The 24872-nt window shown below is 42.4% G+C and overlaps 1 protein-coding gene across 1 annotated transcript in view; it reads left to right on the top strand.

Moving 5' to 3' along the window:
• Window positions 1-22121, top strand: part of shank3a (SH3 and multiple ankyrin repeat domains 3a) — a gene marked incomplete at both ends in the record, with an annotated part of 144547 nt that extends 122426 nt beyond the window's left edge. The window contains 11 exons of the mRNA XM_079223862.1: window positions 3465-3540; window positions 5937-6019; window positions 7591-7715; window positions 8307-8442; window positions 11539-11619; window positions 11745-11768; window positions 12149-12276; window positions 12563-12668; window positions 13268-13794; window positions 13903-15998; window positions 21551-22121. Coding sequence (XP_079079988.1) covers window positions 3465-3540; window positions 5937-6019; window positions 7591-7715; window positions 8307-8442; window positions 11539-11619; window positions 11745-11768; window positions 12149-12276; window positions 12563-12668; window positions 13268-13794; window positions 13903-15998; window positions 21551-22121 — 3953 coding nt within the window. The remainder of the gene's footprint in view (window positions 1-3464; window positions 3541-5936; window positions 6020-7590; window positions 7716-8306; window positions 8443-11538; window positions 11620-11744; window positions 11769-12148; window positions 12277-12562; window positions 12669-13267; window positions 13795-13902; window positions 15999-21550) is intronic.
• Between the last annotated feature and the right edge of the window lie 2751 nt (window positions 22122-24872).

The following is a 24872-nucleotide window of genomic DNA, read 5'->3' on the forward strand; positions in this document are numbered from 1 at the left end:
CACACATAGACTACTGTACTTTTTATTTTTTTAACCAAATGCCACGTCTTTTCTCCCAAGAGCAGATATGTAGTAACCTTCCAAGCCAGACAAATTACCAATCCGTCACCTACTCAGATTTCTTTAATGCTCACACACTCTTGAGCAATCTGAAATGTGTTGATGTCGTGTTTGCGAGGTAATGCCATTCATATTTATATACCCGCTTTCCCTCAACCTGCCTTTTCCATTTCTATTTTAGTTAGTGATTTTGCACATTTCATGTCTTTTTACAGTTGTTTTAGTCATCTAGATTTTAAGATGTCAGAGCAAATTAAGAACAATTCACTGAGTTTCCAGTTGGCAGTGAAGAAAGCTTAAAAAATGGGGCCTGATCTGGAGGGAAGGGGTGTTTGGTGACGCTACGTATCTGCTGCTACGTATCTGCTGCTACAATGTTGCTCAAACATCATTACCTCGGCCGTTTTCCAGCACACCTATAAACCCAGTCTCGGGAACAGGAGGCCAAAAGGAAGATGCCCCCTGCGTAGGTGTTCACCCTCTCATACACAGGGATACATGCTGGGGAAAACTGGAAAAAAAGCCAATTCAAATTAACAACTGAAGGTTGTCCTGGAGATTTTTTGATTTGTTCTGACATGCATTTCACAGAATTATTTGTGTCCACCCTGAGAGAACAGGCATGAACTTGTTGCATTAAATTGTGGATTGTTTGTGTGGGTGGAGAGAACAGTAACTGATAGCATAGTAAAAGCAAGGCATCACGAGAAGTTTCAGTATAGATAATATAAGATGTGCTCCTTGAATGCAGACGCTGCTATTGGACAAACTGGTGTCGCTTTTGCTTTTTCAAGCTGAATTTCCTCCCTGTATTATTGATCACTGCAGCAAAATTATGATTTTTAGAATAAATCAAAAATGTTCTCTTCCGGATAGACTTGATATTTGACACTCAATTAGGGCTGCAACTAACGATTATTTTAATAATCGATTAATCGGTTGATTATTTTTTCGATTAATCGATGAATCGGATAAAATAATGTTTTTATCAAAAAAGCGTTCATTTCCAACCCTTTATTCAAAAACAGAAGTGACAGTGCAAAACATCTTCAGAAAGTGCACAAACAGTTTGCTCCTTGAACATCCCTGAGCTGTTAATTAAAACAACAAAATGGACTAACACTAAAAACATACACATCTATGCTTTACATCTGCCCTTTTTACTGTAATTGATCCCTCCAGAGGCTGCATTTACATACCCTGCTTTATCAATATGTATGAAATACTGGGACAGAGGGAAGCTGTACTGCTCCATATAGAGTCCTCTTCCTTAAACTCTTTCATGCTGGGTCTCTTATGACCACGACGTCACGTTGTTGGCTAAGCCCGACTACGTGATTTGCTTCATTCTACTTTGAGTAAAAAAAAAAAAAAAACCTGCAGCCAGATCCTCCGGTTTAACGTTAACGAGTGACAGCGTGAACTGAACCAGACCGGGGGGTGACGGCATGTTTCATCACGTTACATTTTTTTACAAGCAAGACTGAACTGTAACGGAACATAACGTAACTTTAACGACAACACACAACCCAAACACGTTAGCTAACGCGATAGCAAGCTGACTAGCTTCCATTAAAAACAAGTTTGAGGAACATGAAGACGCTGATTGGCCAAGACTCGACTTGTCAAAGATCTTCTATTTTTGAGAACATCACAACCTCAGCTTTTCTCGTGTCTCACTCCAATCTCAGAAACGCTGGCCGGCCAGTTGCTCTGCTGCGCTCTTTTTTTTCTTCTCCGCGACTTATTGCCGGCGTAATAATCGCGCGACACAACGAATCGATAATGAAATTCGTTGCCAACACTTTTGATAATCGATTTTTATCGATTTTATCGATTCGTTGTTGCAGCCCTACACTCAATAGCAAATAGCTGTCAAACATGGTTGTGGCTGCACGGTAAATTACTTTAAAATGTCTTTGGCTGATAATCCATATGACAACAAAAAAATACACCACATACCAAATAGGTCAGGACTGGGTAATTGGATGAGCAAAGTTTTTCTTTTCCTTCAAAATGTTTTTGAGGGAGAATTTTCCTTTCAACTAAAACGCATGACATTTAATGGCAGCCAGTGACCATGAAGGTAACTATGGTCTTTGCTCTGGGAAGAGATGGACCTTGTTATGGACGGAGCATGGTTGTGTAATGTGTGGTGCTTTTATTAAGACAGCCTCCTTCCTGTGAGAGAAACGTGTCGTGAGGAAAGAGCAAAGCTACACATTTGCATGCTTGTTGAAACAAATGAATGTGTAAGAATCAGAGAGATTGAGATTCACACAGGTAATGCTCTTGAAGAAAGAAGAAAACAGCAGAAGTAAACAAGATTATAATAGAACGGCAGATAAAGAAAATATAAAGGCAGGTGAGAGGATGAGCAGAAAATGATGGTTCAGACTTAAGAGTGTTTTTGCCCTCCTGGTGTGCCACCAAGTGTCAGTGGATGCCGTCATCAGAGCTTCAAGTTGCTCTCAGCTGACAGCCTGTCACTCACACACACAGTCAGATGGACAGGCTAAAGTGGATCTGAGAATACCAGCCACTTCAAGTCTGCTCACTTACTTTGATCTCTTTCCCTTCTCACTCCTTACATGACTCTTTATTTCTCATACACACGTATACAAGACATGTCAAACAGCTTGATGAATTGCCTGTATTAGATAGCAGACAGCAAAAGTGACAGGAAACAGAGAAGCGACGGGAACATGTGACCAAGGTTACAAGCTAGACTTGTGGCTTCATGCCATGTGTCTCATGTCAGCACCAGGACGCTCCTCGATCTCACAGCTTTGCCCAATTAAGAGTATCTGTGTGGCCTGAAAGGTTGTTGGGTGTGTAGTCAGCAGATTGCTGTTTAGTGGAGGTGCAGTGTGTATTATTGGGATGGGGAGAGGGCATCGATCTCTATCAGTACTCCCATAGGATAAATCCACCCACATGCTGACAGAAACCACATGCTCACACACACACACACTTTAATTGAGCGCAACATCGTCACCGTTTTAGTGCATTTGCTCATTTTAAAAGAAACCCTTTCAAAGAAGAATTATGCAATTATTTTACTGATTCAAAGACAAAACAAATTCCCATGGAACAATTATACTCTGGTAGGTTATGATAAATGAATCATGTTAATGATAATTACTTTTCTGTGGTAGCTTAATTTCTTTCTGAACTAACTGAATTTGATTTTTTATGACATTTGTACACTAACTGCTGTGGTGGAAACAGCCTTGAGATTTCAGATTTTTTTTGGATTTGTAAAGTTACGAGCAGGACTGACTCCAAACCAAAGAATAAACTGTCCTTCCTGAATCAAATTTAAGAAGTGCTGACCTTTTAAGTTAAATGCACTGTTCAAATATGAAAACATGTATCAATTAAATAAAAAATCTGTTTTGCAGAGACCCGGGAGGACCGCACTAAGAGACTGTTCAGACACTACACTGTGGGATCTTACGACAACTTCACCTCATACAGGTACAGCCTCTTTTCTTGAGCTAGTATGCCGTTGAAATGTGCAGGTCATGTGTATTGGTGTAAACTGATCTGCACAAACCGTATTGCCTAAACGGGGGCAATAGAGTGAGAGGATGTTGGAGCGCTATGGAGCTGCTGCCATCTAAAGGCACAAGGCTGTTAGTGCACTCAGTTCTTATTGTAAAGTGCACATTAGATTATATTACATAACTCTGTTTAACACTTTGTTTTTGTCTGTATGTGCACTGCGCTTGTGGGTAAATGAATTGTTCTGCGCTTCATATTTATATGATTTACTGCCAGGATTTTCTTATTCAACCTGTTTAATGTTCAGACTTGTTTAACTCTTAAATCCGTGTCTTTTTTCTTCTTTGTGCCCTCCCTGCCTCAAGCTGAGATGCATTGTGTAGAGAGTGTCAGTTAAACCTCTCCTCTAAATCAGATGTGTTATCTGAGAGTGGAATAGCAAGCTATGTGTGGTTTTATTATGATGCAAATTTTGGCTTTAATGCCACAGTGTGTCAGTTTGAGACACAGCGCTTGTCTTGAGTGAGCATTGTTTCCACCCAGTTTCTCAGCCTTTTATAAAATGTGAAATTCTTGCATTCTAGGTTTTAGTTGGATTAAATGTAGTATGTATATATTTTTCTTTAGGAATGGCAGTTAGTACCTTTCACTAAATGTAGTTTGGTTGAGAACTGGGGAATACAAAAATGTTGTAAATGTCTGGCTCTCCAGAGCTGCCAAACTAAAAGATGAACACACACAAAAAGCACAGCAGGTTTCAGCTATGACATTGATGTTTTAAGGGGTATATGTCTGTAGGTGTCTGTATGAATGTCTAAATCAAAAAACAATTGCACATGCCAGCCAAAGGGCGAGGACAACAAGTTGTAAACATGTTTAGATGTATATCTGAACTACATTCTGAGAATTATTAAAGAATCACTAATGTCAAAGGACAGGTTTATCTTCGAGGAAACATTTACCGTTTTAAATTATGGGACTTGTTGCCAATGTGAATAGATAGGTTTTTATGAAACCAAACCTTTGACCTACCTTCTACAGAAAGGTTTGTTACGGATCTCCTGGCTCCAGAAGCAGGAGCTCTGTATTCCCTTGGTAAGTCTGAGAGAGTGGAGTGTAACTAAGCTAATGGAGACTGCAGCCGCCTACTGAGTTGCAACCTGAACACTAGCCCTCTGCATCTGCCTCAGCTGTGAGATAGGATGACGGATACTGCTGAAATTCACAAAATACAACAAAACTCCTGGCTTTTGTCAAGGTGTTCAGGCTGTACACTGCCAGCAGGCCTCTGAGTTAAGGTGTGGTGTGAGGAGTCTGGAAAATACGCAATTCTATCATCGTTTGTGTAGAGGTTTAAGCTAAGGAATATCTACACTTCAGGTGCGGCCTTTTCAGGCCACCTTTTTTATTTTACAGTTAAATTTGATTCTTCTACTTTACACGTCCTAAATACCTTTAGCTTTTAGCTCTATCTACATCTTTCACAATCCTAAATGTAGATTACAACCATTACAATTCATACAGGCCTCTTCACTAAACATTCAGTCAGTTTGATGAGAAAGACGCATGATGAATATTTTTTTAATGCACATCCATGTCATTCTGATATTCACTTTGCTGCTGAAGACTGCTTTACTAACTCGGCTTTGGTTTTGGCTCACAGGCTTTGGACACAGATGAGTGGCTTGAATAAATGCATTTAAGTTTGTGCAGAGCAGCACAGGTTAACACCATCTAACAGCCTCCACCCCTCAACACTCAGGGAAATCAGGCAGTGATGAAGTGCTCACTTACTTTTGCCTCCTATTCCCTCTGTCATTAATCAGGGGATAATATTGCATCTCAGACATCTCTGTCAGATTTTTAGTAGAAACCCTCCACACCCTCTGCAGCTGCAGTCACATCTGAGGGATCAGCCAGAAGATTGATTCACGCTTAGATTTTATCCCAAAGATAGTTCAATCAAGAGGTCTCTCTCTCTCCCTCTCTCTCTCTCTCTCTCTCTCTCTCTCTCTCTCTCTCTCTCTCTCTCTCTCTTTCTCTCTCTCTCTCTCTCTCTCCTATTCATTCTCTCTCATTCTCTGTCCCTCTATATGTGTGAGTGTGGCTCTTTCTTTTGCAAAATACTATTACAACCCCTTGTAATTCTGAGCTGTGGTTGCTTGCTTGGCTTTTAACTTGATTGGTTAATAAAGGAAAGGAAGTACAGGTGTGTGTGCGTGTGTGTGTGTGTGTCGATCTCCTCCCACTTGTCAACGACCCCGACCCACCCTCTTTACTCTGCTGCCCTCCCCCTCGCCCCTTCTCTCTTTGTGTGTGAGGATGGTGTTGGATTCATACTCGCTCTCCCTATGCTGTCTCCTCTACAGTGACTATATTATAGAGGAGAAGAATGCTGTTTTACAGAAGAAAGAAAATGAGGGGTTTGGTTTTGTCCTGCGGGGAGCCAAAGGTGAGACACACACACACACACACATACACACACACACACACACACACACCTTTGCCAAAACATTAACATTCACTACCAAGCTGTTGAGATTTGTTGAGAGATTTGATGCGAGAAATAGTTTGTTGATCTGAGTCACTGAGGGCGGCTCAGTCTGTATTGTTACTGTGTGAGTTAACACCACCAGCTTCGGTCAACACTCAGCGTGTGTGTGTGTGTGTGTGTGTGTGTGTGTGTGTGTGTGTGTGTGTGTGAGAGAGTGTGAGAGAGTGTGAGAGAGTGTGCGAGTGTGTGTAGCCCCTTTGGTGGCGTCATCCTTGGCTGAGCTGTCGGCTAGCTGTCCCATCTGTTCCCCACACATGGCGTTCAGCTTTAGTAGGGACACACTCCTCTCTTATTTCTCTCATCTTTACTCAGGCTGTCCTTGTTTTTGGTCCTCTCTGCTCTCCTCCACCTCCTTCATATCCTTCCCGTCCATTATCCTCTCTAAATATTTTTCATGCCATCACTTTCATACCATCCGCATTTGAACCGATATATTCTCTCTGCTCATCTCTATCGCCACAATTTCATTTTACTCATGCACGTGCCAGCTCCCTGCTCACGCTGGTTACCATGGCAACCCCTTCTCAGGCACCTTGGCGGGAGTCTGAGTATGCTTTACTGCTCCATCACTCACTACCACGGATCTTGGCTCACCCTTCTCTCTTTCACTCACTCTGTCTTTTACTCCCCAGTACCCTAAAACACACACACTCACACATGCACAAACACACACACTGCAGTTCACTTAGTGGTCCTCTGAGAACTCTCGTGTGTCAGTGATTCCATTGGATTCGTTCCAAGATTAAATGGAGTTTGTGGTGGCACACCACACTCACTTAGCAAAGTGTGCTTGTGCACTGTGCTTGTGTCTATTTTGTTGTGCAAGTGTGAGCATGTGATTGTTTGCACCTGTGTGTATCAATACTGTGTTTAAGTGCAGCAGAAGTACACTAAATAGTAACCCGACGAGGGTACGAGAAATCTGTGTTAAGGAGTAGAACTAAAAGCAGTGCAAATGGATTCATTAAATAATTGAATTATAACTCAAAAAGATGTTTAAAAAAATGTAGCATCACCTCTAAGGTCATTAAAATAGAGCAGGTTTCAACCAGCAAGCAACATTTTCCAAATATTGTTTGGACCATGTCATACATGTTACTATTACCACCTTTCTGCACTAATATCCAAAATGAATTGTTCATATATATTATTTATACATACTGTATATCTATATTGTACAAAGCTGATGCTTAGTTTCTGTGGTCTACTCTGTTGTCCTTAATATCTTTTTTTTATATTTCTCTTGTTTATTTGTATATAATATGTACAAAGCGAGCAAAAAGTAACCAGAGTCAAATTCCATGTATGTGTACACACACATGGCCAATAAAGCTAATTTTGATGTTCTGTTTGTGATCTTGTTGTGGTCCTTGGCGATCTCATTTACTAGGAAACAAAAAGGAATCAAAGGAAGCTGTATATTTCTCTAAACTGTTCTGAGAAGGTTTTCTCTCTGTGCTTCATCTCAGCCGAGACGCCCATCGAGGAGTTCACCCCGACCCCAGCGTTTCCTGCCCTTCAGTACCTGGAGTCTGTGGACGTGGAGGGAGTGGCCTGGCGGGCTAGTCTGAGGACAGGAGACTTCCTCATTGAGGTAATTAAAGACGGTTCACTTGCTTTCCTCTTCATGTGTACCTGCTGTATTGCATCAGTGAACCGACTGGTGGTGGCCTTGAACAGACACTCTAACAACAGCAGGATGCTGTACAGTTTATGGTGGATTTGATGCAAAGTGGGTTTGTAGAAATTTGTAAATAAATGCAGCTCGTATGTGAAGCTACAAAAAGCTTAAGCCGTCACCAGAAAGGAAGCATCCTTTGTCCCTCTATCTAGTCAAGTTGACCTCACAAAGGTCACTGTAATCTCACAAAATTCATATACTAATGATGACAAATGTGTAATAGGATAAAATTATGAAGTGCTGACATTTTGGACAGACATGAACGTAAACTACAACTTCACTTGTTGGTGGAGGTATACAACTGCAAAGCTGTAATTTAATTGTTTTGTATTTAGTTTTGTATGTCATTAAATAGATGCTGATTGAAACACAATACACATGATTTGCAATTTGTGAAGTATTCCACCTGAATTTAACAGAATTTGGTAATTATTTGCAGAATTGTAAAATGCTTGCACTTGTGTCGACATATCTCATTCTGTCTTTGTGCGTGTGTTGTCTTAGGTAAATGGAGTAAATGTAGTAAAGGTGGGCCACAAGCAGGTGGTGTCCTTGATCCGGCAGGGGGGAAACAGGCTGCTGATGAAGGTGGTGTCTGTGACACGCAAACCTGAGTCTGAGGAAGTTGTTCGCAAGAAAGGTAAAGACCAAAGGATGAGCTCCTCCATGTTAAATTATAGATATCTATAATCTCTCTCTCTATATATATCTATAAATCTATCTATATATCTATCTATATGTAATTTTTCACATCTTAGAAGTCACAAAAAAGCATGCCCCGATATTATGTGAAATCTCGTGAAATGCTGTTTCACTTTTTGTAACTATTATTAAGCATATTAACAGAAATTTAACTAGTTATTTAGTAATGGCTTTATTAAAGTGTATTTGGTGCTTTAAGGGATTTTAGCTTTACACTGAATTTATCATAGGATATCTCAGTTATTTGATCATGCGTTTTATAATAAATAATGATTTATAACACATACAGAGGACTTGGGAAGTGTGTTTTCTGTTGTCGAGGTGATCTCTACCACGTTTCTCTGCTGTAAATTCATGGTTTCCATGTCAACCAAAGCTCGCCATTACTCAGCTCCCACACAGTTATGGCACTATGACCTCAGGAGTGTGTGTGTGTGTGTGTGTGTGTGTGTGTGTGTGTGTGTGTGTGTGTGTGTGTGTGTGTGTGTGTGTGTGTGTGTGCGTGCGTGCGTGCGCGTGCGTGCGTGCGTCCTTTGCGATTATTGAGATACAGAGACTGTGAAAAAGGTTTGACCTAGTTTCATTGTTTAAACCAAATTCTGCTACTTGAGTGCCTTATGATATCTCCACTCTCTCTCTCTCTCACTCTCTCAGCCCTGTTGTCTTCATATCTTTTGGACTGTGTCTTTCCTAATGCCCATCTCTTAAAAGCATCTTAACTGAAGATCCACAGAGTACCTTTTTTTGGAGCTTTGAACTGCATGTCACAGTCTTCCTCTGTGGATTGAGTTCACTCACTTGTCCTAATTTATTAAAGTTTGACATTTCGGAACGCATTCTTAGATGAGACAATAAATGGCATTCTCATTTTGGTCTGCCTAATATGAAGCCACAGGCAGCATCTGGTTAGTTTTGCTAAGCACAACATTTTGTGAGGGATTATGTGCCAGACTATTTCTTGGTTGTGAGGAGTTGCCAGCAACCAGCAGAAACTCTGGGTGTCCACTTTGTTATTGGTTCTGACAAAGAAATCATCTTTTCTTTTATTGATTTAACAAACAAGAATGTGTTAATTAGTGAGCTTTAGAGGTGCTGGTAGGTAGATTGTGTTGTCTTTGGATGCTAAATTAAAGTAGAGAAGTATTAGTCTTCTCATTTAACGGTCAGTGTGAACGCAAAATGTCAATATATTTTTTCGACATAATTGTTTTGTTGTAATTGCATCTGTGGTTGATGTGTTCCACTATATACAAATGTATGGGTAATTGCATTTATTTGGAGTGCCTTTAACTCAGTGGTTCATGTCCATTTATCTTTGTCTTTTTTTCAAGCCATTGTCTTGTCGATGCTTGTGTGTGAGCTGCTGAGACCACAGATTTTGGCAGGTTTAGAACGAGTGAGGTAGACTCAGAAGACAATGGCTGGTAAAATCCCATTATTGTAAATCAAAGAAAAGACGGACAGACGGACAGACGGATTCAGACGGTCCGAACAGCTTAAGACAAGACGGTGTGTGATTCTTCCCTCCCGTTTCAAACTTCTCCTAAATGTCTCTGTTTTTACATCCTAAGCCGTGTTGAACTCGCGGTCCTGCCGCACTGCTCCTCCGCTGGGATTACTCTGCATATTGTACCGCTCCTTTGCAGAAATACACAGACGCATGCTCTGACATGCACTCACACACACACACAGAGACTTGCAGTCAAACACACACACACACTGCACCATGCGAGGGCCTCACTACTGCCACCGTTGCCATGGTGACTACACTGCATGTTTGAATTAAGCATTACATTACAGCAAAAGCATCTCTCTCTCCCTCCCTCCGTCTGACTCTGTTTCTCTCTCTTTCTCCGTCCTCCTCCATCTCCTCTGCTCCCTGCTACTGTACCAGAATGTGCAGACTGGTGAGGAAAAGAAGATGTTTGATATGGACTGTACCCAGGATGGCGTTCGTACTCTAGATCTGCAGCTGCTGACGACAGCAGGATAGTTGGGCTTTAGTAAGGCGCTGGGGCACCCGTGGGATTTAGAGATCTATCGCTCTACAGTAGTGCATTGAGTGCCAGCTGGTCGATCTTGGATGGAGTGAGCTGATTGATAAGAAACTTGGGTTTGTTGTAGCTGTAGAGGCTGCTGCTGTGTGTGGCTTCATAATCGGTGTGCGACTGCATGGCATTACGTCGTTACTGCAGACTTAACTTGCTGAAATACACGACCGCCAGTGTTTATTGTAACCTGATTTAAAGCTTTTTATTCAAGCCTGTAAGTCTATCGTTTGCATTTGGAGCTGATCTATTTTAGATGTGTTTTACCGTTTTGAGTGAGACGACAACAGCCCAGTTGCCTTGTGTGTGTAGTCGGATAGGGAGGCTCCGATGGGCTTTGGGGTATAAAGCCTGCGCCGCATCTTTTTCCGTAGCTGTTGAATTTACTGTCATCTCTTCGTCTGTAAGCCCACATGTCATCATGTCCTCCCTCAGGGAGTTTTGCATGTGGTCCCGCATGTGGGAGGAAATGCATGTGTGTGTAAGTCGGTGTGTAAGCCAGACAGGCAGCATATTAAAAGTAAGATGGACAACTTTCTCCCTCTCCTTGCCACGCTCATTTTACCCATATTGCCTATTGTGGCAGACAAATTATATTGTTATGTGTGTAATGGGAGGATTCAGAAAGCTGGGGATGTTACAGACTGGACTGAGCTGTACATGTACTGCCTCTGGGCCCCTCAACAGAGGCAAATTCTTGCAGCACAAAGACTAGAAAACTGAAAAGTCTTGGAGACAGACTGAAAAACTGACACGCTGTTGGAGCAACAGAGAGCAAAACATGAAGAAGTCGGGCTCCAACCGTAGCCTGAACAAAGTCCTGGCTAAGTGCGGGCCATCCAGTTCGTCTGAATTTGACCGGATCAAAGCAGTGAAGACAGGATGGGCTGGCCGTCTGGGGGAAGCCAGGAGGGCACTGAGCCGCAAATCCAAAGGATCTTCATCCCCCTCAACTTCTTCTTCAACACCATGCCTTTTTTCCACAGCTCCCCCACCACCCAAGAGAGCACCCAGCACCACCCTGACACTGCGCTCTAAGTCCATGACCGCTGAGCTGGAAGAACTGGGTGAGTGCCAGATAGCTGGCATGCAAAACTTGGTGTGTCTCCTAACTTTTAGAGTAGTCAATTCTTCTGTTGGCTTGTTCTCGTCATTTCCCCTCCTTTGCTGACGCTATCTTTTTCCCACCAAGCTTCTGCTCGGAGGAGAAGAGGAGGTGAGTCTTAGGGTCTAATTGACACCTCACTTTACATCATAAAGATAATGTATCACTGCAGCATTCATTTAAGCAGTGTTGATTTAGAGCCGAAGAGCAGAACACTTGAAATAGACTCTTTCTCCACCTTCTGTCTCTCTGTCCCTTTCCATTTGTAGTGCTCAATCCCTAGTGGTCATCAAGGAAACACAGTGAACTTGTATTGAGATGTTGTACAATACCATGGAGCATGGGCTTACATTTTAGTGCATAGATACATTTTGGAGATCCCTTTTTAATCACAATCTTTAATCCCTACTGTGTTAGCAATGACAGAAATGATGACGCAACGTTTCCCCGGTCTAACAGTATTTAGTTCTGGCTCATTTCCTTCTCAACAGAGAGACTAGATGAGATGTTGGCATCCCAGGAGTCTATCTTGCGTTCTCAGCCCTCGGAGGCAGATTACAGAGCAGCTACTGTCAAACAAAGGCCCACCAGCAGGAGAATAACACCAGCAGAGATCAGTGTGAGTGCACCTACACGAAGCACACTGGCAGACAGCATATACTACTATGTTGGCAAACATACAAACTTAACCTGATGTATAACATACTGTGTTATGCAACACTGCACACTTGTACACACGTATGCTTTGTGCTATTTTGTTGTTGGAATTTTGGATACAGTGTTGGAGTTTTAATGAAGATTTAAAGTCTAATTTGTACACTGCACAAATAGAGTTCCTCGTGGAAAGTGATGAGATTAGTTTTTTAAGTTTCATAACAGTACATCTCTGTTTTGTTGTGCTGCAGTCACTGTTTGAGAGACAAGGGATGACTCTACATGGAGGCCTTCACCCAGGCATTGAGAGAGGTCACATACCACTACCAAAGGGGATGTCCAGGACCAAGTCTTTTGGTAAAACAATCACCCATCCTGTACATATTCAAATAAGGTGAATGATAGTGTATCTTATGTGCAGTATGCTTATAGGAAATATATTGACGTAGAAAATATATGAGGCTTCATTCATTTTTTGTAAAATCATTGCACCCACAAAGAATAGCAAGTAGTCAGTACAACAAATAGAAAATAGTGAAGATGTAGCTGCATCTTCAACAATTATATTCTTAGTTGCAGTTGACAAAAAAGAATGTGAGAAAATGCTTATTGGATATTTTCAGAAACAGTTATGCATCGCAGATGCTCAAGTACAGAGCATATTTCAAAAGTGTATATATACACATACATTATTAATACTGTTTTATTAAGCATCTTTTCCTTGTTCTCAAATACACTCTTTAAAACTAATTTTCAATTAATCGTTAATATAAATAACAAACCGTTAGAGTTACAAGTTTTTTGTTTAAATGTGAGGTAACAGATTTACAGATAGATGCATTGCAGTATATTATTTAGGATGCAGCTGTGGACCTGCTAGGCTGGTATAAAATGGTCCAATTTCATGAGCTTACTCCCTGTCACCAGAAGATCTGTGCTCTTCCCTCCCTCATCAGGTGCCACTGAGGAGGATCGTCTGTCTGCCCTTGCAGGCGAGCACAGATTTCCCCGCAGCTCCTCTATGACAGACAACCTCCGAGAGCACTCACAGCCCCATCCCATCCCTCCACCACCACAAACAGCACCTCCTCCTCCTCCCTACTACCTAGACACTGGTCCTCCCCCGGCCTTCTGTCCCCCTCCTCCCCCATCTAGGACCCAGAGTCAGGGTCATGAGCCTGGGGGACGCTCTAGCTTCAAGCCCTCCTCCTTGGACCTGCCTTACGAGGCCGCTCACCGGCAGGCCACACACATAGAGAGACAGAAGAAAGCCCGCTCCATGATCATCCTCCAGGACTCTTCACATCTACCTGTAGAACCTACAGAAATTCCCCGCCCTTCTGCTGCTACTCCACCTGAGCGAATCAAAAGGAAGGGTCGGGTTATTGACAACCCTTATGCCAATGTGGGACAATTTAGCATTGGACTGTACACACCCACCAAGCCCCAGAGGAAGAAAAGTCCCCTGGTTAAACAACTACAGGTAGGTTACATGTCGGTGATGGTCTTCTGTTTGGATTTTCTTTACTTTAGGGTAAAAGACCTACTAACTTTGACATATTTGACATATTCTTTTTGGGTCTTTATGCAGGTGGAAGATGCACAAGAAAAAGCTAGTTTGGCCTTAGCTGCTGCCCACTCCAGAGAGAGCTCACCCTCAGGACGACACCAATATACCCATGGACACACACACACCAGCCGTGCAGACTACTACCAGCAGCAGCTGATGGCCGAGCGAGAGCGTCTCCGTGCCCAAGGAGAGATGATGTTTCAGGGTAAGGGCCCCTTCGCCGCTGCAATAGCTGGAGCAGTGAAAGACCGCGAGCGTCGCCTAGAAGAACGGAGGAAATCCACTGTCTTCCTTTCTGTTGGGACCATGGAGGGGGCGTCTACCACCAGCATTGACTCCCCCTCTCTGTCTCAGTCTCACTCCATCGATGAACGAATGCTCACCAGAGAGCTGGGGCAGCTGCCTCCCCCTGCCTTGGCCCTGAGCCCCTCACCTACCGGGACCACCTTTATCCATCCACTCACAGGAAAGCCCCTGGACCCCAACTCTCCACTGGCTCTTGCGCTGGCCGCAAGGGAGAGAGCACTGACCTCCCAGAGCCAGTCCCCAACTGGCAGCCCAGAGCCTAGGACTAAACAGGAGCGGGCCATATTCATTGACCCTCAGACCAAAGAGTCTCCGCATGTTGAAGGGGCACCCACAACTCCCCCTTTTTCGCCTAAAAGCGCCAAGGCAGCGGGGTATGGAGTTGGATCCTCCCCGGCATCTATTTTAGTTCCCCAGACCACAAAACCACAGTGGGCACCATCACCATCACCTTTATCATTCAGGAAGGAGATGGAGGCCAGAGTAGAGGAGAGGAAAGAGGAGAAGAGACTAGAGGATAAAAAAAGTATGTTGATTAGTATTATAGACACATCGCAGCAGAAAACCGCAGGGCTTATCATGGTGCATGCTACCAGTAACGGCCAGGCTGTCGGGGTGGTTTCAGAACTAGAGCAGACACCTGCCCCAATGTCCACGGAGCCCAGCAAATCTCCAAGTCCACGGGCTAAATCGCCCAGTCCTACGGTCTCCCAGCCCCAGGCGCAGCTCCAGCTCCAGGCCCAGCCTCAAACTCAGCGTCCTGCCAGTCCAGCCCAAGAGAAAGGCCTGGCTCAGGGAAGCTCTGAGGAGGATGTGGATCCGTACACAGTGACCCTGCCCCCTGCAATGTTGTCCTCCAGTGATGAGGAAACTAGAGAGGAGCTGCAAAAGATTGGAGTTGTTCCACCGCCAGATGAGTTTGCTAACGGGCTGCTGGCACTGGCACAGGCACAGGCACAGGGGTCCCCAACTAAACCGGCCTCCTCTCCCACCACACCAACACCCAAAACTCATTCTACCCCAACAACCTCAACTTTGACACCCACCCAGCCTCAGCCTCCCCAACCGGCACCTCTAACCAGTGCAGCAGTTGTCTCAGGGAAGCCCTCTGACCCTCTGGAGCCCCCGGTGGTGGGCGAGTCTGGCTCTGCGGCTGACTCAGGCGTGGAGGAGGCTGACACACGTAGCTCCAGTGACAGAGAGCGAGACCACCATCTCGAGACCACCAGCACGGTCTCTACGGTCTCCAGCATGTCCACATTGTCCTCAGAAAGCGGCGAACCTGCCGACACACACACCACGCACACCTCCTATGCCGACGGGCAGACTTTTGTGCTCGATAAGCCGCCAGTGCCTCCTAAGCCCCGACTCAAGTCCCAAATAGGAGGCAGTAAAGGCCCTGTCACCTTCAGGGACCCTCTGCTGAAGCAGAGCTCTGACAGCGAGCTGCTATCACAACAACAGGCTGCTGCTCTGGCTACCGCTGCAGCTGGAGGAGCTGGTCTGCCTGTCGGTGGTTCAGCCTCAGTGTCTGGACTAGCCTCTACCAAGCCGCGCTACCTCTTCCAGCGGAGGTCTAAGCTGTGGGGGGATCCAGTGGAGCCTCGTGGACCAGGGGTGGGGCTAGGTATTGGGAGTTTGGGCAATCTCGGTGGACTGGGGCTGGGTTTAGATGAGGCAGCAAAACCGTCTGTTATGGGGGAGCTCAGTTCACGACTACAGCAGCTAAATAAAGACACTAGGTCACTGGGAGAGGAACCAATGGGAGCATCATATGACCCGGGGAGGAAGTCACCTGTGGCAGGTGCCAGGTAAGAGAAAAGCTAGTAAAATTGACTGAAAAACTGCTTTAAACTCTGAGTGCTAGAACAAATGGTTTTATTAAAAGTAATGATTTAAAGTTTTTTTCTTTTACTCAGATGGTGGCAGAGACAGAGAGAGTTAGCAATATAAAGTCCAGTAACCAGCACAAATTAAATGTTACTCTTTTTTTTTTAGAGGCTTCCATTTATTATCTAAAAGCAAACAGATTTTAGACAACAATTTTGAGTCTATTTTAGTCTTACATCTGATAACATTTCTCTGGAAAGAGGCAAAGTTTGAGTCAAAGAGGACAGCCTCAAGTTTTATATCTGTGCATGGTTGGATTTTACTCACATTTTAAAACGTGCAAATTAATCCATATGTAAGCCAGTCCACTGTGATGGTAAGCGGTAATGAGATCAGAGGTCACCAGCATTGCTGGCATTAGTTTCTCTGACAATGTTAGTGTACCAACATTGTTAATATGTGCTGTACCTTTCTAGGGGTCATACAGTAAATTGGAACATCAGTAGGTAAAAAGCCAACTGGAAGCATAGAAAAGAGGCAAACACAAACTTGGTTCTCACACGACGACTATCGGGTTATCTGAAGCATCTGAAACACAATGCTGTTTTGTCTATTATCTGTGGGTTTCTTGTTTTCACACCATACCTGAAGGTACAATGAAGTCCTTTATATTCCTGCAGATGTGAGGACACCGAAGAGAGTAAACCTTAAGGTTATAGCCCCTAGGGTAAACTTAAGCTTTTTTTTTATTTTCCGAACAAGCCTTTCAACTAATCCCATTGAAAGATAACAACCCTTATACATGTTTCATGTATATTATTTTAAATGTCATATGTTACCTTGTTTGCATCACCTGATTTATTCACTTATAGAGTATTTTGTAATACAATTTATTTTTAAAAGCAAATATTTGGCTATAGTTCGGTGTTTAAATAGTGTGTGTGTGTGTGTGTGTGTGTGTGTGTGTGTGTGTGTGTGTGTGTGTGTGTGTGTGTGTGTGTGTGTGTGTGTGTGTGTGGGGGGGGGGGGATAGTAGAATAGCATCTGTTGGTGCAAACAAGGTAGCAGGGCTTGGAGGCATGCACTTCCTAAAAGCCTCTCCTCATCTCACACACACTCTGTTGGGTTCTAACCTTTGACCCTGTTAGTAGCCAACCTTCCAACTTTTCCTTCAGTTTTTTCCCAGAGTCAAATAATACATAATACATCCTTAAATTCACATTTCTTTGCAGCCATCCCTGATATAACTTTGATAAGACCAGAACCGTTCTTTCTTATCGTCGCCCCCATCCTACCATAATATCAGTGATAACCTCAAAGATTTAAGGATGTATTTTCAGAAGTATTTGAACATGACTGAACTATAATGGTGTGTCATTAAAACCATCCCCTCATGATCTTGGCATTAACAGCCATGTTAATGATGCAATTAACAGACATCTTGACCTTGTCGAAAGTTCTGAGGTGCCACTGTCAAATAAATGTCTTCTGTTTTGATCCACTCAGGATTTGGCCCAGGATTTGTGTTTTTAATGATTTGGCAGGTTGTAAGAACAAATGCTGTCAATCATTGGTTGTCCATTGCAGTTTTTCTCGGCCATAAAGGTGTCACTAATTAATGTTCAGAAGAGTGCTTTATTCACCGTAATGTATCAATAGAGATCTCAGAATGTAGCTTTCAAAGAGCGTTGGCGTTTGAAGGCACTTTTCAGATGATTCTTTTTAAAGCCTTGCACCTCTTCTTTCTTCTTCTCTTGTCCTCATTTCTGTTCATATGAATAAGGAGGGGGGAACATTTTGCTTTCATGTTCACTGCTGATTATGAGGAGCTAAAAGATATGAGGAGACATTCTAAGATTTACAAGATGTAAGCATTGACTCTTTTGCAGTCCTCTCGTCGTATTAACATCGGCAGGAGGAGCTGACCAACTCCACACAACGAAAACTACAGCGCTTCACATTTTTGTTTTTCCGTCTGGCTGTCAACTAAATTAATTACATAGCCATCAAAGAAAGGAAAAGTCTTGCAAGAATTGATCAGTAGAAAGGCTATATATGGGGTCAAATCACTGTCGGTATCCGTGAACACAAATGAGATAAACGCTTTGGCCGCAGAAAATCAGTGGTAGAAGTCGTGCGACAGGGGATGCTCAAAGCATGGTTTTCTCCTTGCAGGCTTCAATTTCGCAGAGATATTCTGTGCAGAGTGATGTGAAAACACTCTCAAAAGTAATGCGTGTGCGCGGTTGTTTGAGTTTTGCGCGTGGGACCTCTACACAAGGTCTCATTTGTGCTTGCAGATATTGACAGTGATCTGACCTCACAGGGCGAGTAGGTTTTGGCTTTTCATTCTGACTAACATTGGAGTTTGACAGAATTCTGTAACTCTACTTGTTGTTGTTGTTGCTTCTGGACATGTTTGATGTGGAATTTACCTCTAGCACCTCCATCAATGTAGCAATGTCATGTATTTAGGCCATCTTTCTTTTTTGAAAACAAACGTGTAAGCAGAGACTATACTGCATTCTAAAAACATTATTTGCATGTTTGCAGTCCCGTCCCTTCACCAGTAGTGGACTACTATTACGAATACCAAAATAGTTTTTTTGTTGAAGAACTCATTCATCCATTTTACTTAAGATAATGCCTGGGTTGCCATCCAATTAAATATAAAGTCACCATGTGACATTAAGCCAAATTCAGCCCTAAATCATTGGTCCGTACCTCTACAAAATCGTGATCCCTGGATGGAACAGGTGACCATGATATCAAACAACATATCACATAACACTCACTGAGGATTGGGCTCATCCTCTCCTGAGATCATGCACTCAAATGCGTCCCCACCAAATCCATCCCAGCAGTTGGTAGCCCTCGGCTGTGACAAAAAATTATCATGCACACCATTATTTCTCTCTCTCTCTCTCTCTCTCTCTCTCTCTCTGTGTTTGTTTTTCCTGATCCACTCTTTAGTATTTCACATAGGCATCCCATCCCCCTTAACTGTAATGTTACTGCACCCCCTTCCCCATCTACTGTGTGTCACATAACAACCACTTCAAAAACCACATGCTGCTGTATTTTGTCTCTGTATACACCTCGTTCACATGCAGTGTATCATAGCGTTGGTTGGTTTAAACACCTGTGGTTCTCATTTTATTTCATCTGTGTTTTTTGGTTTTCTGTTCATTCTTTTTATGTAATTTGCATAACTTTGTTTTGTTTTTCAGTGATTGTGTTGAGGATGGCCATGGTCCCTGACTGTCTTGCTTATTGGACACTGTAGGTTTTTTAAACCACACTAAAACAACACAGAATATATATATATATATATATATATATATATATATATATATATATATATATATATATATATATATATATATATAATATATTTTGGATGTGTGCCTTGATTAGAAAACACACGTTCCTCAGATACAACTGATATACATGTAAATATATAACTACTACTTTCTCAATTTATATATAGATGTGTGTTTGCCAACAAGAATTGTATTTCTATTTTATTCATCATTTCAGAATGAATACAAAATCAACCACAAAAGTCAAGGGACATGTGCCCACCTTTTTATTCATTTATTTATTTATTTGTTTGTTTGTTTGTTTTTCTTTTGTTTGTGCAGTGTTTGATATGTGAATAGTGTGCTCATTTCTCTCTCATGTAGCCCACTAGTCAGACCTTCCAGTGCCGAAGCCTACTCTGCTGTCTTTGTCATGCTTATACATCAATAACACCATCACATGCACTCACATACAAACTCATGGACGCAGCAACACTCATACAGTCAGGTGCACACACACACAAACAATTCCTGTCAAAGGCAGCAGAGTTGGCTGAAGCAGACAATAGTTCTGGTTGGCAGGCTGCGTCTCATGGAGTGATGCTAACATTCTCTCCCATTGCTCTCTCTCTGCTCACCTTGCATGCTCCGCCCTGCTGCTCTGATCTGATTGGTCTAGAAGTGACTGTGCGCCCAGGAGGGCAGGACGACTGTGTAAGTGCGCATGGAGCTCATCTCATATCCGTCGGCTCCCTGTAGTCTGGTCATTTTTCCAGCCATGCGCTGCCTGGCTACCTTTGTTTCATTACACTATTTAATTTACATCAAAGTTTCTAAACACATGCAGTAGAGGGAAAACATGTGGCACACCCGTACAAAAGACCCTCACTAACATGCATGAATAAAACAGACACCATTACATAATCTCTCACATTTAGGCCTCTTTCTGCTTCTCCCTGCTTGCACCAAGCCAGACAAAATCCATCTAATCCATCCCTCTGCTCCTTTCTGACCATCTTTTCCTCCCTTAGATCAGTAGTATACTAATTGTAAAACTTTAAACTGTTTCACAAATGGATGTTATTATTTTTCAAAAGAGGGTGAAAATGAAGGAAAACCAGCATTTATTGTACTTGTGGAAGATACTGGAATAGCTGTTGCAGCATCAGATTCTTACTGGTTATTATTATTATTATTATTATTATTGCCAGATTGTGTTTGTACAAACACAATCTGGCAATAATTCCTAAATTCTTTATGCTGCAGATGGTAAGATTGGGTGCGTTGGTCACTGAGATTCCCAAAAATGGTTGACTTACTGCATTGATAGCAGTGTTAGCTGTACTTCGGAGCAGGGCCTTCATCAGATGTGATTCATGTCTCCTATTTTATTTGTACACCATATCTCATAAACATAATTAAAAAAATGCAATATGTAATTTTTCTTGACAATGAATGTGCAGCTGCCTACTGTGTTCAAAAGTGTGTGTCTGTAGATAAAGTGTGTGTGTGTGTGTGTGTGTGTGTGTGTGTGTGTGTGTGTGTGTGTGTGTGTGTGTGTGTGTGTGTGTGTGTGTGTGTGTGTGTGTAGGTGTGTGTGTGTGTGTGTGTGTGTGTAAGTATGAATTTTTGTACTGTAACTAAGAAGCCAGTGCTCGTTTACTGCAGTTTCAATGTAAAACAACAATTGTATTTGATATTCTAGTTCTAAGCTTTTTGCTGTTTGTGGGTCACAGTGATCACTTCAGGGAAGCATATTGTAAGCCAAAACAGGAAGTAGATTTTAATTGAATTCATTAAAGAAAAAATTCTTTCAGTAATGGTCAGATAGACCTGTGAAAACGTTGACATATTATTCTCAAATTCTACTATATAATCCTTTATATAGATCATGTTTTACTTGAAATAGTGATGCTAAATCCTTTGGTACATATGCATGATTGAGTAGTATGTAGATTTTTAATCCAAAACTATAAATAAACCCAGATAGTCCAGCCAATGAGTGCAGCTTGCTGCTTTGCTGTTGCTGTGATGTGAGACCAGCTTGGTCTGTCTAACAGTCATTAACCTCAAGCCTACACTAACTTAAACTTTAGAAAAACTTACAACGGTCAATACTTAAAACCCTACGCTTGATCTCTTTTTCTTCTTCTTCATTACTTTTACTTTGTTCACCTTCATTTCCTCTGCTAACATTCCTGAATCCCCTTTTCTCTCTCTGTCTCCACCAGACTTTTCAGCAGCTTAGGCGAGCTCCACACCATTTCTCAGAGAAGTTACGGCACCACGTTCACCATTCGCCCTGGCAGCCGTTACCCCGTCACCCGACGTACCCAAAGCCCCGGATCAGGCTCACCTGATCGGGGCGACCCTCTTGGACGATACTCAGGCTTCGGCCTGCCGCCCTCACCGACTACGCCGCCACAAACCATCCTCAAATCCTCTAGCCTCAGCCTACCCCAAGAGCCTAAAGAGGTGCGCTTTGTCATGAGGAGCTCCAGTACCCGTTCCCGCTCTCGCTCCCCGTCCCCATCACCTTCCCATTCCCCCGGACTGGGGTCACCACTTTTAGCCCTCAGGCCCTTCCACCAGAAACCCCTCCACCTCTGGAATAAATACGATGTCGGAGACTGGCTGGAGAGCATCAATCTGGGGGAGCACAGAGCAGGGTTTCAGGAACATGAGATCGAAGGCTCTCACCTCCCGGCTTTAACCAAGGATGACTTTGCAGAGCTGGGAGTGACACGAGTCGGACACCGCATGAACATTGAACGAGCACTGAAAATGCTGCTAGAGAGCTGACCCCTGCCCTGAGACACAGCAACAGATGGAGAGAACGACGAAGATAGAACGGGCAAGATATAGAGTTGATGAAAGATGAAAGATAGGGACCGCTCCTCTTTTACTATGGCTGCTTTTATGTTCTGCGTCACAAATGTTTACCTGTGCACATGAGCAACACTTTATGTTCCTATTAATACCCTGCACTTGGCACTGCACTGAAGAAGGGGAGTCTACACATGTGTCCCCTCTACTTGGCCCTTAGCGTCTGCCCACCTCCTTGCCTGCAGCCAATTAGATCAGACCTTAAAATGGGCTCTGGTCTTTCTTTTTGCTGAGGAGAGTCGCATGAGCTCCAATTAAAATATTTGATTTGTGTAAGCTTGAATTGTTTCCCTAGTAACCCTCACACTTTCTCTCTCACTATTCCTTCCTCTCTACCTCTATCCCTCCCTTTATTATTATGCCTCTAAAAACCTTTTGCAGTTTGCGTAAAGGAGGAGGAGGAAGAATGTTGGTTCCAAACAGAAAGCTCAGTTGCCTTTCAAAGTATTTATACAGAGATCAACAATGACGAACATAGGACTATGGACATAGTTCTGACAGCTCTGAAAATGTGTGTCTTCTCTACACCTGCTGTTGTTTTTAAACCTAAGACTTTTGAGCCCAGAGGTGGAGCTCCACCAAGTAAACCACGGGAGAAAACCTCTCCGCCTTGGTACCCAGACTGTGCTATCTATTATATTTGGAGAATGTTTAACCAACACTCGTGGCTTTTTTCATAATCAATTTTTTGGTTTTCCAAAGGGAATATTATATATAGGTATTATATAATATGATATACATGTATCTAAATATAGCTTTCAGAAGAAAAGACAATATTGCAAAGAGGAAATCTTCGCCTGTTTTCGGTTTTTAGTATAGAAGGCATAGAAAAATCTTTAAATTTATTCCACCAATAGTTTACTCATTTCTAACAATTATATACATATATATATAAATATATATTTGAAATTTAAAAAAAAAGTATATAGATATGGAATTGAGTTTTTTGTTGTCATAGGTATACCATTTTCCTTATGGTCACCCTTTCTTGAACCGTAGCATGACACGTTGCATCATGTCTTGGACAGAAAGTTTGATGTGTGTTTTTATTTTCTTATGGTCTTCCTTCATACTAAAGGGCATCCCGTAATGTGAGGCTGAGACCCCAGTTGACCCCCATCCCTATTACTTCAGCTATAGATCACACTGACGCGGTTCTGACCCAACAACAGACAGTAAGGACCACCTGACGGCACAGCTAACTGGTAAAGCAGGAACTTCATCTTTTGCCTGTTTATCACTCAGGGATGGATGTTCGGGGCACTAGCATGGATAGGTTGTTAGATGTTGTTTTATAACGATCCATTTAAATTCTGTGAGAACAATTTAACACCACCACAGTCTGAAAAATGTTCGAACGCTAGCAAGATTTCCATCCCTGTGACCCCTGAGGATGCTTCTCAGACCGGGCTGCACAAGGTGGTGTTGTGAAAGAAGGAAACACTGGGGTGTTTACCAGTAGAGAAATACATTATTATGGAATATAGCAGAAATCTTTCTGATTTCCTTCTTGCTGCAGATGGAAACCACAACCAGAACATGGGGTAAACCAGGACAAATTAAGCTTAAAATGTTCAAATAAAGGAAATAATTTTCCTGAAAACCTTTTACCTGTGGTATTACAGAGAAAACATGTCATACACAGGCTTAGATGAGCTTTCTGCCCTTCTGAAACAGGAAACGTGTCTGTAGTTTATCAGGCTGCGGGGATGGGAATGCCTCTGTAAGGTCTCAAAAGAAAATGTATTTTTTTTACAACCTGGCAGTGTCTTGCAACATCGCTGCGTCTCTCTATCTCTACCATTTACTTAGTAAGTAATATATTATCATAAACGGTGGCAGCAGGAACTCTAAAAATAAGAACCAGGTTGTAAAAAAGAGCAACTGAATTTTCCTTTAACAATATAAAATCTACAATTGTACTCATGAGTAGCTTCTGCTGGCAGTGAGAAACAGTGAGTTTTATTCACGCAACAAAAGCATTTTATCCGTAGCTTTTCTCTAACAGGTGGCCAAGTAATCTCTATTCCCACTAAAAACCCTCCGTACATCAGCAGCATCCAGTCAGTGCGCCAAGGCAGTTTCACTTGGCGACAAGTTGTGTGCAATTTTATTTTTTATTTTATTTTCTCTCTTTCTTTAATGCTCGCAGTTTGTAAAGACGGATGGTACACTTAACATCGTATCTGGGTTGTAGGAATAGCACTCACTGCCTCACTGTGACCTCACTGATTATGTTACTTCTGACTCCAGTGGTACGGTACGTCGTCAGACTCATCTGGACTTTTTGCGTTCGTTGTTCTTTTTCTATTCTTTTTTTCTTTCTCTGTTGATTCGTTACCCTCGGACACTGTGGGTAGATTTTGTAGCGTGTGAAACATGATACTTAGATCTTTCACTCATCTGAATTTTAGAGTGACAGAAAAAAAAGACAGAAAAAAATGAATATCCTGTCCATTCTAAACTTACTTACACTTGTAAAAATGAACAAACTACAGAAACTGTCTTTTTTTTTTAAATCACAAGCAATGTAAATATGATAGATTTCATATAAATTTTTGAAAATCAAGAAGTATATAGATCTATATATGAATGTTTGGCATATATGCATAGTTAACCACCTGTGAAAAAGGTGAGCAGATTTTATTCTTTCTATGAACTCTTGAA

Source organism: Taurulus bubalis, assembly GCF_910589615.1.
Source record: "Taurulus bubalis genome assembly, chromosome: 9".
Taxonomy (NCBI): domain Eukaryota; kingdom Metazoa; phylum Chordata; class Actinopteri; order Perciformes; family Cottidae; genus Taurulus; species Taurulus bubalis.